Below are 17,629 nucleotides of genomic sequence, written 5' to 3'. Positions count from 1 at the left end.
CTGCTGATCTTCATAAGAGCTGGAGATTGTCAGCTGTCATCCCTCCAGTTCCACATTTTTGATCATCTCACCTCACCATGAGTGACAGACCTAATGAGTTTACAAGTTTGCTTGTAAAGAAATCTTGATTAATGTTTCTTAGACCACCTCTTTTACTCTTCTGGGTTACAAAAACTCATGATGAGAGATCAAAACGTTAGGCATAAACTTTCTCCCAAAGAAAGCAGCATGGTGTCATTTGCAGGGAGTTGCATCATAATTAGCTACAGGCCTAAACAAGACAGACTCTTGTACTGCAGGATTTAATTATAGAAGAAGAAACTGCGTCTTATCTAAGATCTTATCTCTGCCACCTTTGACCCCTTAAAGCATCAGAGAACAAAGTGCATTTGTCAGTAAGTTGTGCAACATAACTATGTAATTCCCTATCCTAACACAAGGTGGTAGTATATCTCAACAAACTAAAGTAAAGTTTTAGAACTGCCCCTCGAGACAGAGAGGGGTTAAAACTCAGCTGTGAAAGTTCTAATTTGACCCAAGTCTCTGCTCTAGTGTTGCTGCTGAAAATAACACATTAGTAGCAAAACATTTGTTTTTAAACTGTGTTCACTCAGGATAAAGGCCAATGTAAATCATGTCAGAAAATTATTATTATTATTATTATTATTATTATTATTATTATTATTATTGTTGTTGTTGTTGTTATCATTATTATAACGAGTTTTACATTTAAATTAAATACATCAAAATCTCCTTCTGTGTGTGTGTGTGTGTGTGTGTGTGTGTGTGTGTGTGTGTGTGTGTGTGTGTGTGTGTGTGTGTGTGTGTGTGTGTGTGTGTGTGTGTGTGTGTGTGTGTGTGTGTTCAACAGCTCAGAAATCAAACAGGCTCTGCCCCCTCAGTGCTACGCACGTCGGCGCGTGCACGTCCTCTCTTTCTTAAAGAATTATGCAGACTTCATCTCTGTGAGCGGGCGACACCTAAGCAGCATTGAAACTACTCAGGAGGTGCTATGTCAGGGCTTTTTTAATCCGCATGAACATGTGACCGAACTGGGCGCTCACATGGCTGCAGTGGCTTCATGATCCGCTTTAGTTCCGTGGTTGTGTTTTTTTAAAGTCCGGTGATCGGTAGCTTCCTCCGCAGCGCAGCGACCATCCGTAGCAGAGGACCGCTGAATACCGCAGCGCTTTACCCGGACAGACCATGGCGAGCAGCGGGCAGAAAGTTGTGCTGATCACCGGCTGCTCCTCCGGCATCGGGTTACGAATTGCCGTCACGCTGGCCAAAGATGAAAAGAAGCGTTACCATGGTAAAATGTGCTTTATTCAACACTGTTTCCTTGATGGGACCCTTTCAGTAGCGAGTCTGTTACTGAGTGTTTCTGCTGCTCATGTTTACTTCTCCTGCAACACTCTGTTGTCGCACCCCCACAAAGTTGGACTCTTGCCTCATACGTGATCCCATGTGAACTCCACTCTCACAGCTAACCAACTTATGGGAATGGCGTTACTTTTGTCAGGACTGAGGCTGAGTCGCCCCCTTGGTTCTTCCATTGTCATCTGAAAACCACCTTCCAGGGTAGGGCTCTGCAAGGATGCCGCTTGCCAGCCAGTAAAGGAGTCTTGTCAGTTCTCTTTCAAGTGACTTCTCCTGCACAAAGCCCCCTTTTATTGCTGTGAATTGTAGAGGGCCTGCTCCACTTTAGTGCCGTGTCTAATGTGCCTATGGTCCCCTCAGTGGAGCGAGTGTGAAAAGGGGGACAAAGTTTGAGACCTGTACAAGCAAGGGTTCACTCTAAAGCAAGAGCCTTGTTTGAAGTCTTCATTGGTACACCGGGGAGCTGTGGTGCTCTGCGTTGACATTGTTGGACTGTTTCCTCCCTGCTTCCCAGACATCATTATTGTCAGTTCGGAAATCTGAATTGAATGCCAAATCTTCTTGCTTTGCTCTGTGTGAGACCACCTTACCAACCCCACCCCTGTTGGTGGGAGCTTTTCTCCACCTCTATGGAGCTGGGGCTGTAACTCAACACAGGACTGTATAATTGGATGGAGGCTTTAGTGGTAGCGGTGAAAGCATTAATTGCCCCTGTCATCACACGAACCCTGTAAATAAAGTCACAGATGAGTGAAATTGTAACCTCTTTGGGAACAATTGTGCAATATTTGATTTCTTTTTCTCTCTTTGGGCCACGGGGATCTGATGAAGTTTATTACAGTGAAATAAAAGAGCAAAACAAAAGCGGTTAGCTGCTCCCTCCCTCCCAGTGCAAGCTGTGCAGATTTTGTTCCTCGCTGTGAGCTCCTTTCAATAAGACCACATCTGAGAAATGAAGCTGATCTGCTGTTCATTAGGAAATCCAACTGAGATTAGATATTATGTTGTGCTCCGAGTAACAATTAGTTGCAGTGACATGTTCAAAGCTCGACGAAAGCTCCCAAATGCCCCTTTGTTTCCACTGAAATGTGGTTCATTCAAGAATGTCTGAGCGGCTCAGGGCTGTTTCCTTCAGGAGCCAGAGGAACAATAGGTCCCTTGTTTGTGTCCTTGACTACGTCTAAATCTTTCTGTTACTTTCTCAAATTAAAATAATAGCTCTAACTAGAATACACAAGGTGTCATTAATACACAGTTTGTGAAGACAAGTAAGGCTTAACAGTTCTAGCTTTGAAGTGCGTCAACCTTGTCTGAATTCTCACAAGAATCAGGTGGGACTCTGCATTTCTCCACCAAGCACAACGGGTAGGTTTAGATGAGTGTGAGATTAACAGATTGTTTACTCCTTAATGACATTTTGTGCAACAACGCTGCCTTGCTTTGGTCTGTTAGGTAACAACAGCAAAATAAGCAAAACACACAACGTGGAGGAAGCCAATAAAGCGGGGTAAAACTGAGCAGATAGCTGCTGGCGGTGATAGATTTCTGTGTTGGATGTAGGTTAATGTTCCCTGGTGTTTAAAGTTCAGAGGGAAGCAATTCTGTGGCCTTGCCCAGGAACTTTGACCCTGACTGATTCACTCTTCCAAAGTGTGTGTGTGTGTGTGTGTGTGTGTGTGTGGACCAATTGTGACTTTTAACTTGTAACATGTGGACATGTCCACATTGTGGGGACATTTTGTTGGTCCACACAGCACTAAGCACCCTAATAATTGGTTTTAGAGGTCTGGTGTGAACGAACGTTTAGGTTAGGGTTAGGAACAGAATTCTATTGGTTAGGGTTAGGGTTAGGCATAGTGGAGTCACTAAAATGAAGCATATACAGGTGTGTGTGTGTGTGTGCGTGCGTGCGTGCGTGCGTGCGTGCGTGCGTGAGTGAGTGAGTGAGTGAGTGAGTGAGTGAGTGAGTGAATTCCTACTTGTGTTTTAATTAGATGGATTGATTCACTGGTAGTTGCGTACTTCTTTGAGTCATTTTACCAGTTTTTAAATGAATCCATAGTGTTCATAGCAACAGAAACTATTTTTTCTTTAGTAATTTCCTATGAAATGAGAAATGGTGTTGAAACAAATCAGTCATCAAAAATATAAAAAACTGGATTACATTTTTAAGAACCAGAGATAGGTGTCATCTGAATGCATTTGAATAAATCTCTTCGTGGAGCTTCTTTGAGATATTACCTCAGATCACGAGTTCCACCCAACTCCGCCCCAGTGATTTTATAGCCAAAACTAAGCAGTGACTATAAAATTACACAAGGCATTCAAGGGCCAGGACCAAATCCTCTAAGACCTAACCATGTTGCTTCCTCTCTGCAGGCAAGCTCTTTGGGCATGTTGGTGCAGACTCACATACACGACACGCCAATGGTTTTAAAAATGTAAAAGAAAACAACTTTTAAAAAGATATTTATAAAAAGTAAACATGCAAATTCATTATTACTAAAATCACAGAGTAACTTTTTTCTGAGTGGGAGATAATATAATATCCTCTGTGTTCACTTCAGTCTGCTTCATCAGTGATCGGCCAATCTGAAACTCGAAAATCTGAACTTTGTTTTTTTCCTTTTTATTAGTTTTTCTGGTCTATGAATACAACATTACCAAGTTGCAAAACAATTTAATTTTTCAGGACCATGAACTCGCCAATACCAAGTTTCCATGTGCACGTTTTTGCTGCCAGAATCAAACATTTTAAGGTCATCAGAAATAGAAAATAAATTTTATTTGTGTCTTTTAGTTTTTTGAGACAAATCAACATTGACAGGTCTGGGCAAGGATCGGTAACTGGCATTGACCTTCAACACCAGAATAACTGCATCTCAACTCATTTTTTTTTTATTTTTAATTTGAAAGTTTATTTTACCATAATTTCTATATATTACCATTGTTCACAGTCATTGCCACTATGCGAGACCTGAAGAAGAAGGACAAGTTGGTGGAGGCAGCTGGAGACGCGTACGAGAAGACCATGACTTTGCTTCCATTAGACGTCTGTAGTGACGAGTCTGTTCGTCAGTGTGTTAACAGTGTAAACGACCGCCACATTGATATTCTGAGTAAGTTCATCTTTGTGTGAATAATGATGCAAATGTACCTGTTTTTCTCATCGTCTTTAAACTGTTTGTGAACAAGGCTTAAATAGCAGCCACCATCTCAGCTGGACGTGTTGCTGCACCCATGATGCAGAATGGAGAGACGTCGCAGGTCTTTCCTTCCAACTGCTGTCAGACATTACAACAAAGACCTTATAGTTGGAGACAAACACACACACTCACTCAGGAAGGCTAGCAAACACACACAGCCAGTACACCATTGTAGTCTCTCTTATTTGCAATAATACTTCAGTGCAATCTTTCTGAAAGAAGAAAGAAAGAAAGAAAGAAAGAAAGAAAGATAGAGAGAGAGAGAGAGAGAGAGAGAGAGAGAGAGAGAGATAGATAGATAGATAGATAGATAGATAGATAGATAGATAGATAGAGAGAGAGAGAGAGAGAGAGAGAGAGAGAGATAGATAGATAGATAGATAGATAGATAGATAGATAGATAGATAGATAGATAGATAGATAGATAGATAGATAGATAGATAGATAGATAGATAGATAGATAGATAGATAGATAGATAGATAGATTGATTGATTGATTGATTGATAGATAGATAGATAGATTGATTGATTGATAGATAGATGATAGATAGATAGATAGATAGATAGATAGATAGATAGATAGATAGATAGATAGATAGATGATAGATAGATAGATAGATAGATAGATAGATAGATAGATAGATAGATAGATAGATAGATAGATAGATAGATAGATAGATAGATAGATGATAGATAGATAGATAGATAGATAGATAGATAGATAGATAGATAGATAGATAGATAGATAGATAGATAGATAGATAGATAGATAGATAGATTGATTGATAGATAGATGATAGATAGATAGATAGATAGATAGATAGATGATAGATAGATAGATAGATAGATAGATAGATAGATAGATAGATAGATAGATAGATAGATAGATAGATAGATAGATAGATAGATAGATGATAGATAGATAGATAGATAGATAGATAGATAGATAGATAGATAGATAGATAGATAGATAGATAGATAGATAGATAGATAGATAGATGATAGATAGATAGATAGATAGATAGATAGATAGATAGAAAGAAAGAAAGAAAACAAGAAAGAAAGAGAACAAGAAAGAAAATCTTTTATTTAGCGCCTCAAGATAAAAGTCACGAGGCGCTTCACAAAAACAAAAAAATTAAATATTAAAAAGATTTCAGAAATGATTAAAAACATCTTTAAAATGAGAAGAAATAAAAATTGTGATTAAACAATATAAGGGAAAAGGAGAGGGAAAATGAATAGGAAAGAGGGAAGGGTTAGGGTTAGGTGGAACCCGGGAAAGGCGGAATAACAGCAGAACAAGTAGAGCGTTATGAAGGTCACACCAAAGCCTGAACAGGTGAGTTTTCAGCTGCTTTTTTAAAGGAGACCACTGAGTCCACTGATCTCAGGCTCAGGGGGAGAGAGTTCCAGTCTGGGGGCCATTCTGATGCAACAGATGAAATTTTTAGGGTTGAGTACACTGCCTGGACAAAAAAGTACCTGGATTTAACTAAGCTAGTAGGTAGGAGCCTCATGTTGGATAATTACTGCATGAGTGGTTATCTTTAAGCTCGCAAGAAGATATTAACCCCAACTGGTGCAGTGAGTTGCTTCTCATTTCTTAAACAAGCATGTGGAAAGACACATCTGGTGGTTGTGGAAAAGATGTTTCTTGAAGAAGGGTCATATCATCGGCATGCATCAAGGAGATAGCATAAACGACTAAAACTGGGTTAAGAACTGTCCAACGCACTATTAAAAACTGGAAGGATAATGGGGACTCATCATCTTTGAGGATAAAATGTGGCTGGGAAAAAATCCTGAATGACTGTGATCAGCGATCGCTTAAACTTAGGTGACATCAAATCAAAGCAAACCAACAGTGAAAGTAAGAGCATTTCCATATGCAAAATGTAAAGGGAACTCAAGGCATTGAGACTGAACAGCTGTGTAGCTGTAAGTAAACCCCTAATATGAGGCAAACAGGGAAACAAAGGTTTTGACTCTAGACCAATGGAAGAAGGTCATGTGGTCTGATGAGTCCAGACTTACCCGGTTCCAGAGTGATGGGTGCATCAGGGTAGGAAGAGAGGCAGATGAAGCGATGCACCCATCATCATGCCTAGTGCCTGTGGGGGCAGTGTTATGATCTGGGCTTGCTGCAGTTGGTCAGGTCTAGGTTCAGCAACAGGATGTGCTCCAAGAATGAGGTCAGCTGACTACCTGAATACACTGGCATGACCAGGTTATTCAATCCTCCCTGATGGCACAGGGAGGGGCAGGTCGGGTCAAGTCGGGCCACAGTTTTTTCTATCCCGATTGTAAAACCAGTCCACAGCCAAACCGGTCCATGCCACTGACGGCACTTTTGTGGCCTCCTTCTGTTGTAGGTCCAAATCTTTGTGGAGCGGTACGGTTAAAGCAGAGCGACAACACAATCCTCTGATTGGGGGACAGATAGATGTCACTACTTGCCACAAGCAAAACCAACCTCGGAGTTCTATTTGTATTTTCATTAGTTGTACACGGATGTGAGAAATGCCTGCAAGTAGCAGCAAGGCTTGGACAGCTTCAGAGCTCCATACATTCCTCACCATCGCCATGAAAGTCTAACCTCAGGGCAAGCTACTTAGATTGCTAAGGAAATCCCGTTTTGAAGAAATTTTTCAGCAGATGGGAGCCGAAGGATTCGAGCAATCATCGAATCCGTGTCGAGCTAAGCTGAAGAAATTAAAAGCTCAATATAGAAATGTTAACGATAGGAACAGCCGGGGTGAAAATGGAAGAAATACATAGAGGTGCTACAACACACTGGATGCTATATATAACCACAGACCGGCAAACTGAGACAGGCCTGGACTGAGCACCCCCTTCTGGAGTCTCATGTGGAGCCTGTTGGTAGGCATTTCTTTTTTGTCTTTAGCTCTGCAGAACATATATTGCAGCACAAAAATACTGAATAGTTGCACAACCTATTTATGAAATGGTGCACGACTCATGGCGGTACGTTTAACCCCACCGGCCAACATGCAAGGCCAGACTGCAATAAAAGAGCTTCCATCAGGCCGACGATGACCGGCCCTGTCCCAAACCCCACAGTGGGTCCAAGGCTCGAGATGACAATGCCAGAGATTGAAAGAATGGTTCAGGGAGCATTTCCACACATTGATTAACCACCACAGAGTCCAGACCTCTTTGGGATGTGCTGGAGAAGGCTTTCTGCAGGGGTCAGAGTCTGTCATCATCAATGCAAGATCTTGGTGAAACGTTAATGCAACACTGGATGGAAATAAATCTTATGATGTTGCAGAAGCTTATCGAAACAGTGCTCATTCCTCAGTGGTTTATCCTCCTGTTCCCTCCATAAGTGGTTTTTATAAACACCTTGGATCTAACCCTGCTAATTTACGTCCACTAACTCCAGCTGTTTCTGTAGTTTCTGATTCCTCCACCTCACTCAGCATGGCTCTATTAAATACCCGCTCTGTTAAAAATAGGTACTTCCTGCTCAATGATCTAATTCTCTCTAAAAACCTGGATTTCCTGTTTCTGACTGAAGTTTGGCAGCAAACATCTGAATATTCTGGTCTGATTGAACTCTGCCCGAGTGGTTATTCTTTTCTTAGCCAGCCCCGGGGTTCTGGTCGTGGTGGAGGCCCAGCTGTTGTTTTCAGAGACCATCTTCCATGTAGCTCTACAACCTCTGGTCACTTTGCTTCCTTTGAACTGCAGCTGATTAAAGTCGGGCGTAAGGACCCGTTCTACTGTGCTGTGGTCTATCGTCCACCTGGTCCAAACAGTTCTTTCCTTCAGGAGTTTAGTGACTTTCTATCCTCCACTGTGAAGCTGTCCAGACTGGTGATTGTGGGTGACTAACATCCACGTTGATGATCCCTCTGATCACTTTGCCATGATTTTCTCCAGCCTTATGGACTCCTTCGGCTTTACCCAGCATGTTTCTGGCCCCACACACACCAGGGGCACACTCTAGACCTTGTTTTTACCCTGGGTCTAAATGTTGACAGTGTTTGTCCTGAGGACGTTTATATTTCAGATCACCATTGCATTTTCTTTAACTTGTCAGTTTCTGCTTCCCTACCTCCTGCTCGCCGTATGGTTAGTTCTCGTTTTCTTAATTTCTTAATGAGAGCACAGCTAGCAATTTTTCCGCGGCTTTTAATCCACCCTGTTTTTCTGATAACAACCCAGATTCCTTAACTTCTCAGTTTAACGAGTACTGCCTCTCCATTCTGGACAACATCTGTCCTGTCAGAACCAGATCAGTTCCTGCAGTGAACCCTACTCCCTGGTTTAATGACAGCCTTCGCAGCCTGAAGCACCAATGCAGAAAAATTGAGCGCTTGTGGAAGAAAACCCATCTCCACGTCCGTCTGCTGCACCTAAAGGATCTTCTGACACCCTTTAACTCTGCGGTCAGAGACACAAGGGTTTCCTATTTTTCCAACCTGGTGTCCCAGAGCAAAGGGAACCCCAAGGTGCTGTTTAACACCATCAGCAGCATTGTCTCTCCTGCCACTCCTACAGCCTCCATCCACTCTGTTACAGACTGTGAGAACTTTCTGTCTTTCTTTGTGGACAAAGTCAATAAGGTTAGATCTAGCATCTCTCCTTCAGCCTTATCGCTGCCTCTCCCGACTCCAACCAGGCCCATCATCCTGGATAGCTTTGCTCCTGTTTCTTTGCCTGAGTTAACCAAACTAGTTAACTCTATGAAGACCTCTGCATGCCCCCTCCACATCTTACCCTCATCTTTGTTTAAAAGTGCTTTTCAGTCCATCGATCCCAGCGTGCCCTCCATTATTAATGCTTCTCTGGTTTCTGGTCAGGTCCCTGCTTACTTAAAGATTGCTGTAATCCACCCGCTTCTTAAAAAACCAAGTCTTGACCCCTCTCTCCATAGCAGCTTCAGACCCATCTCTAAACTTCCGTTCATCTCCAAGATCTTGGAAAAGGTTGTGGCTAAACAACTCACAGCTGCTCTTGATGAACATAACATCTATGATAGCTTCCAGTCAGGTTTTCGTGGAGCTCATTCTACTGAAACAGCTCTTCTTAGGGTCTCTAATGACCTTCTGACTCACAGTGATGCAGGGGACTGTTCTGTTCTGGTCCTGTTAGACCTGACTGCAGCCTTTGACACTGTTGACCATCACCTGCTACTGGAGAGGCTGAGAGACTGGGTAGGCCTATCAGGAACTGCTCTGGAGTGGTTATCTTATCTCTCTGAGCGCTCCTTTTCTGTGGCCGTCACCAAGTTTAGGTCCTCCACCACCTCCCTTACCCATGGTGTCCCACAAGGTTCTGTGCTGGGGCCTCTGCTCTTCCTCCTCTATCTGCTCCCTCATCAGCACATCCTGAGCTCTTTCAAATGAATCTCCTACCATCTTTATGCAGATGACATCCAACTGTACATCTCCTTTAAGCCCCTTGAGATGTCTAAGCTGCAGCTGTTACACACCTGCTTAAGCTGGGCGGACACTGTGCGACTTTTTCACTCGTAGCACTCAGCTTCAGCTCAAACTGTACGACTTCCTCGCAGTGCAGGTCTCATGAGTCATGTGCTCACACTGTACGTCCCAGTTCTCGGATGCGACCTGACTGCTCAAACTGTACGTCTGGTAGCAACACGTCAGACTTAAAAATATACTAAAAATAGCAGTTTTTACACAACACGTCAGACTTTTTTTGTGTTGTTTTGCCTGTTGTTCTTCAGGAATGCTGCAGGAGGACACACAGGGATTTATGGGGGCTGGATGAGGAAAACGAAATAAAGTAAATCTGTGTTTTGTGATCAGTTTAATTTGACATGAACACGACGAACACGCTTTCTTGACAATCATTGTGAGTAAAAAAACGTGTAGAAATAAAAACGAACAACATGTGTTATTAGGGAAATAGCGGGCGAGCGGTGTTGATGGATGATTGCGCATGCGCCGTGAGCGGTTCTGATACTTTTTGGGTCGCAGTCGCTCGCTGCGCCGCTTCAACCCTCACGAGGAACGAGCAAAATATCAAACACTCCAGAAGTCCGTGTGAGCTCACAATTGCTGATCGGTAGCTGGTCACTTGGTGTTAATCGCCTTTCGTAACCCCCTGTACACTACACGACGCTCAGCGCAAAACTCGCCCTGATCTTGTGGATTCTCGCATGAGTGGAAAATCGGCTCGAAAAAGTGAAAAAGTCGCACAGTGTCCGCCCGGCTTTAGACTATTAAAACCTGGATGGCTGGGAACTTTCTACAGCTGAATCAAGATAAGACTGAGATCCTCATCTGTGCCCCAGACAAGCTGGTTCCCAAAGTCAGAGATTCTCTTGGTCAGCTTGCTACTCACACCAAACCCTCCGTCAGGAATCTGCACCCAGCTCTCACCCTGGATTCTCATGTCATTTCTCTTGTTGGCTCTTCCTTCTTCCATCTCAGGAACGTTGCTAAGCTGAGTCCCATTTTTTTCCACTCTGAACTTGAGACAGTTATCCACACCTTCATCTTCTCACGCTTAGACTACTGCAACTCTCTTTTCACGTGTCTGAGCAGAACCTCCCTGAACCGTCTGCAGGTGGTTCAGAACGCCTGTGCTCGGCTTCTGACCAAGTCCTCCAAACACACCCACATCACCCTGCTTCTCCTCCAGCTTCACTGGCTGCCAGTCAACTTCAGGGTTCATTTCAAGATCCTGGTTCTGGTCTATAGGGCCTTACATGGACAAGCACCATCTTACATTGGTGATCTTCTTAGTCCCTACACCCCCAGCAGGTCCCTGAGGTCCAGTGATCAAAGCCTACTGCTTGAGCAGCGCACCAGGCTAAAGACCAAAGGTGACAGATCATTTGCTGCTGTGGCCCCCAGACTCTAGAACTCTCTCTCCCTGAGCCTGAGATCAGTGGACTCAGTGGTCTCCTTTAAAAAGCAGCTGAAGACTCACTTGTTCAAGCTGGCTTTTGTATGACCTTCTTCATCACTCTCTCTTTATTCTGCTCTCCCCACCTATTCCACCTTCCTCAGGATCCACTGATTTCCCTCTTTCCTGTTCACTCTCTCTCTTTCTTAACATTTTTTAATCGCAATTGTCTCTTTTTTGCTCATTTTAAATATATTTTAACCATTTTCTAAATTATTTTTTATATTTTTACATTTTTTATTTTTGAAAAGCGCCTCGTGATTTTTTTTCTTGAGAGGCGCTATAGACATGATATTTCTTCTTCTTCTACAGTGAATGTGTGATGGAATCAAAGCTAAAGGTGGTTCAATTAAATATTAGAGTGGGACTTTTTTTTGGTGGTGACTTTTTGGGCCAAGCAGTGTGGGTGAAGTGTGCAATGTTGAATGTGCAATTCATATTGTGCAACTATCTATCTATCCATCTATCTATCTATCATCTATCTATCTATCTATCTATCTATCTATCTATCTATCTATCTATCTATCTATCTATCTATCTATCTATCTATCTATCTATCCATCATCTATCTATCTATCTATCTATCTATCTATCTATCTATCTATCTATCTATCTATCTATCTATCTATCTATCTATCTATCTATCTATCCATCCATCCATCCATCCATCCATCCATCCATCCATCCATCCATCCATCCATCCATCCATCCATCTATCTATCATCTATCTATCTATCTATCTATCTATCTATCTATCTATCTATCTATCTATCTATCTATCTATCTATCTATCTATCCATCCATCCATCCATCCATCCATCCATCCATCCATCCATCCATCCATCCATCCATCCATCCATCCATCCATCTATCTATCTATCTATCTATCTATCTATCTATCTATCTATCTATCTATCTATCCATCCATCCATCCATCCATCCATCCATCCATCCATCCATCCATCCATCCATCCATCCATCCATCCATCCATCCATCCATCCATCCATCCATCCATCCATCCATCCATCCATCCATCCATCCATCCATCCATCCATCCATCCATCCATCCATCCATCTATCTATCTATCTATCTATCTATCTATCTATCTATCTATCTATCTATCTATCTATCTATCTATCCATCCATCCATCCATCCATCCATCCATCCATCCATCCATCCATCCATCTATCATCTATCTATCTATCTATCTATCTATCTATCTATCTATCTATCTATCTATCTATCTATCATCTATCTATCTATCTATCTATCTATCTATCTATCTATCATCTATCTATCTATCTATCTATCTATCTATCATCTATCTATCTATCTATCTATCTATCTATCTATCTATCTATCTATCTATCTATCTATCTATCTATCTATCTATCTATCTATCTATCTATCTATCTATCTATCTATCTATCTATCTATCTATCTATCTATCATCTGTCTGTCTGTCTGTCTGTCTGTCATGTATTTTAAAATAAATTGTTTTCCACTTTAAATCTTGAGTTAGATTTTGTGGCAAGTAAGAAACCAAAGCCAAATAAAATTACTTCAATTTAGAACAAAGGTTACTTAGACTCAAAACAGCCGTGTTGTCAGACCGTGGTTGTACTTGCTGTGGTTTTGCAGCTTGAGTGGGTGGAAGGAGGGGATTGGGAGTCTTGAAATTCCAGTGGGCAGATAGATTCTGCACCCGAACAGAAAAGGCCATTACAAGCGAGTTAGAGCTTACACTGAGTCATGGATCTTATTGTCTTCATGAGAACCATGCCGTTTGTACTGGGTTTTTCACAGGTAGAAAAAAAGGAGATAAAGGCTCAGAAATCTCAGCGCCTTGAAGAGATTTTGTGGTGCAACATGTCATGTTTTGAGCTCAATAACTTGTGAATGAATGTCTCTTCTCAGTTGTTTTTTAAACCTCTAGTCTGGATAAAACATCTATTTATAAGCATGCTTCCATCCAGCTTTACACCCCCTTCACATAATTGCTCAAAACCCAGAGGCCCCTCAGCATGGACTTGTGTGCTACACACCACCCTGGAACTGTTACAAACTGACATCTGGTGGCATTAATAAGTAACAACACTCATGATCACTGAGACTTAGTTGAATAAAGTGAATAAATAAACTGTCTTCATCTGCAGAGTGTGATCTAAGTCTGTGTGCTTCCTGTCAGTCAACAATGCAGGTGTGGGCTTGCTTGGCCCCGTGGAAAGCATCAGCATTGAAGAAATGAAAAGAGTATTTGACACCAACTTCTTCGGTGTGGTTCGTATGATCAAAGAAGTGATGCCCGACATGAAGAAGAGGCGTTCAGGACACATCGTGGTCATGAGCAGCGTTATGGGTCTCCAGGGTATGAGCTTTGAACATCTCAGTCTGCTCAAATGAAAGAAACAGAAAATTACCCTTTAAATTTTAGATTGTAAAAATACTAATTTCATATAGTCTAGTGAAAGCATAAAAATGTTTTATTATGACATATGTGCGTTATAGACCTTCCCACACACGCACGCACACACACGCACACACACACACACACACACAATGAAAGTGACAGTGTGATGGAGGGTTATTTCTAGGGTCTGATCCTTATGTGGGGCAGCAGTAGCTCAGGAGGCAGAACGGTTGGGATTATGGGATCAATTCCTTCTCTCACCAGGGTTATTCTGCCTTTGTGTCCACGGGCAAGACACCTCACCTGACTTGCATGTGTTGGTGGTGGTCAGAGGAGCCGATGGCACAAAATGACAGCCTCGCCTCTGTCAGACCACCCCAGGGCAGCTGTAGCTATGCAGTAGCTTACCCTCAGTTGCAGTTCGTGAATAATGGAGCACTTTGAGTTCTGGGGAAAATATTAGTACTACAGCAGTTCAGACACATCAAATAATAATAATAATAATAATGCATTGAACTTATATAGCGCTGTTCTAGACACCCAAAGACGCTTTCACACACACTCACATTCACACACTGCTAGTGATGATAAGCTGCTTGTGGCCACAGCCACCCTGGGGAGGTCTGACAGAGGCGAGGCTGCCATTTGACGCCGTCGGCCCCTCTGACCACCACTAACACAGGCAAGTTGGGTGAAGTGTCTTGCCCAAGGACACAACAGCAGGATACCCCTGGCGGGAGCTGGAGTCGAACCCATGACCCTCCGATCATGAGGCAACCCGCTCTACCACCTGAGCTACTGCTGCTAGTGTTTACTTTTGTTGCTTCAAAGTTCCTCGTGCTTCGAGTTCAACAGAGATATTGTTTAGTTGTTTGAATTCTGTAAAACCTAAGGACATATCGTTTCCTTTGTGCTTTACTCTTAAACCAGGAGTGGTGTTCAATGATGTTTACACCGCCTCTAAGTTTGCTATGGAGGGGTTCTGTGAAAGCATGGCTGTCCAGCTGCTGAAGTTCAATATAAGGTAGATCAAACCCCTCCACCATCACAGCTGTCTCTACTTTTCCACGGTCCACTCCTCCTCTCAGAGCTTTCCGTGTGTGTCTCTCCTCAGGCTGTCCATGATTGAACCTGGCCCAGTGCACACCGAGTTCGAGACCAAGATGATGGAGGATGTGGCTAAGATGGATTTTCCTGGGGTTGATGCAGACACAGTTCGATATTTTAAAGACGTTTACCTGCCATCATCTACTGATATATTTGAAGCCATGGGCCAGATGCCAGAGGACATAGCTAAAGTAAGGAAATAAGTGTCCAGGGGTCTCATTTATCAAACATTGCGTAGAATACTTACTAAAATTGTACTTAAACTCAGAAAAAAAATGTACTCACGGCAAGTAGGTTCGTGATCTATCAAACATGGAGTACGCACAGCTGCACGCAGTCTCCGCTTCATACATCAGAGACTAACGAGAAAGGTTCTCAGCAGCTTTTTAGTCACATCCCGCCCTCACCACGCCCACTTACTGCCATAAATGGTTGATGCAAAGTGCCTTGTGGATCTCATGCATATACATAAGCCGGCTTTTGCAGCATTTCGATCCCGACCGCAGATCAAGGAAGCGCTATTTCACAGAAGCAGAAATTCAGGTACCTGTGGGTGAGGTGGAGAAATGAAAGGAAGTGCTTTTGCAAAACAAATAAGAGAAAATCCACGGAGTGGCACAGCGCCGTCAGTGCTGAGTTCTTCAGAGAGATCTGTGGGGATATAAAAAATTGGTCCGATCAGGATTCAACCCCCAGACTCCCAGGTGATAGTCACGCGCGCTAACCAGTCAGCCAAATGGAATCTCTCTTTGTCCAAGTAGCCAGGGCGCATGATCAATCGGGTCACAGTGACAGGACACACACTGTCACAGACGCATGACATTCTGTCTCAATCTGTCCCCCTGCTGATGTATTCTGCATTCTGTATTCTGCGCTTCAGGCTGTGTGTGTGTGTGGGGGGGGGGGGGGGGGGGTCTTGTTCTGTGTGAAAACGAAGTGATAATGCTGCAGGATTTCATAATTTTATCTTCCCAGCAGCAGCACTGCAGCTGCTCTCCATGTCCAACATGTGCGTAAGCCAGGTCCTTAGTCAACTTAAAGTTGCGCACATTTTTCTGCTAAGTTTTCTTTCATAAATCCCAAAGTTTGCGTGGAAAGTTTCTTACGCAGTTTTCCGACCCCGTTTTGTGCGTAAGCAAGCTTGATAAATGAGGCCCCAGACTTGACCTAACTTATCTCAGGATTTATGAGTCAGAGATGTTCTCTGCTCACAGTCCGATAAAAGTGTAAACAAGTTCAATGAATCACTCAAAACTTTTCTTTTTGCTTGTTTCCTGCAGTGCACAAAGATGGTTATTGAGTCAGACAGTCCTCGCTTTAGGAACCTGACCAACAGCCTCTACACGCCAATTGTGGCCTTAAAATACGCAGATGAGACTGGCGGCCTCTCTGTGAACACCTTTTACAACCTGCTCTTCAATTTTGGCCCTCTCATGCACATTACCATGAGCATCCTCAAGTGCCTGACATGTAGCTGTCTGCGCAGACGCACCATCTCTCCTAACTGACTGTCCTGTCGTTTGCCTGACCCTGCCAGCCCCCTCTGTGTCTCTCTCTGACGGTGTGGGCTGACCAGTTAGCATTGAACCTGCAGCTTGGCTCCTTCCAGTTCAAAGACACTACCATGATAAGCTTTGAGAGACAACTTGCACAATTGCACATATTTTTTCACATACATGATGCAGGCAGGGTGTCCTAATGTACTGAGAGAAAAGCAAACACACCAAGGCAGGGAAGATAAACAGCAACAACTGCAGATATTTTATTTTAAAAATGCCACAATTTATTTTTCTATGAGAAGAGCTCGTGTTAAACTCACGTGTTCTGTCAGCGCACGGACAGGACATGAGGTCGAAGTCTCTAGGATGAACATTAAAGCACAAAAAAGTAAACTCAGCTGATATTTGAAACTTTGAAATTATTGAAAATATAAGAAAAAATATAGAAATAAAATAACTTGTAGCGTAAATAACTTTACTGTCGGGCTCACCAGAGTTATAATGTTTATTACAGAGTCAGAATTTATTAATCTGCTTTTAATGTATGCCATTCTTAATTTTATGTTTGTCTCAATGTAGGGTTCTCATGGTCATAACTGCTGTTGAATCGTCATAAATAGTTTTCTTTGGGGTTTTAAAATGTTAAACTATAGATCAGATCATTTTAATAATTAAGTTTGTTTTCGAAATAAACAATTCTGACTTACCCAAGTGGTTTGTAGGACATTTTTTCTGATTCATACAAAATATCATCATAAAGGCTTTTTCTACTATGCCTGATAAAACAGCAGTCTGTGGAACACCTTGGTTACCAGGAGGGGGCAGTGGTTCACTGTTTTTCCTCGTTTTCCTGCATGTTGGCAAAAAATTTGATTGCAGACATTTTGGCTCCTACTGGCACAGAAATGGCAGGTGGTCATAAAAACAAACCTCAGTTTCCATATCATGAATTTGTTTGAAGGTCCTGGTATTCAGGACCACCGCAGCACGCCTGGTAAAACTAAAACTGCATTTGGTTTCACCCACCTGTTGCTTCCTTTGACTTGTTTCTACTCCTCCGTGTTTATGAGCTGTATCCTTGACCAGAATGAACAGGTGCAGTATTTCGCTTGTGTTGC

At 42.6% G+C, this 17,629-nt stretch overlaps 1 protein-coding gene across 1 annotated transcript; it reads left to right on the top strand.

The window, feature by feature from the left end:
* The first annotated feature begins 983 nt into the window (after window positions 1–983).
* Window positions 984–16,752, top strand: rdh8a (retinol dehydrogenase 8a). Its single transcript, XM_015948491.3, has 6 exons — window positions 984–1,312; window positions 4,338–4,499; window positions 13,684–13,863; window positions 14,836–14,929; window positions 15,020–15,203; window positions 16,293–16,752. Exons 1-6 carry the CDS (start codon window positions 1,207–1,209, stop codon window positions 16,518–16,520), a joined length of 954 nt encoding a protein of 317 aa, XP_015803977.1. The 5' UTR covers window positions 984–1,206; the 3' UTR covers window positions 16,521–16,752.
* The last annotated feature ends 877 nt before the right edge of the window (window positions 16,753–17,629 follow it).

The sequence above is a fragment of the Nothobranchius furzeri genome, chromosome 5, assembly GCF_043380555.1.
Source record: "Nothobranchius furzeri strain GRZ-AD chromosome 5, NfurGRZ-RIMD1, whole genome shotgun sequence".
Taxonomy (NCBI): domain Eukaryota; kingdom Metazoa; phylum Chordata; class Actinopteri; order Cyprinodontiformes; family Nothobranchiidae; genus Nothobranchius; species Nothobranchius furzeri.
The sequence above is the reverse complement of the archived record's forward strand: the minus strand, read 5'-3'. Positions and strand labels throughout refer to the sequence as shown.

Bases quoted from the DNA above. Each gene is read 5' to 3' on its own strand.
- rdh8a (XM_015948491.3), top strand. From the start codon at position 1,207: ATGGCGAGCAGCGGGCAGAAAGTTGTGCTGATCACCGGCTGCTCCTCC. The intron at 13,864-14,835 runs GTATGAGCTTTG...CTCTTAAACCAG, and splicing joins CAGCGTTATGGGTCTCCAGG to GAGTGGTGTTCAATGATGTT. The intron at 14,930-15,019 runs GTAGATCAAACC...GTCTCTCCTCAG, and splicing joins CTGCTGAAGTTCAATATAAG to GCTGTCCATGATTGAACCTG.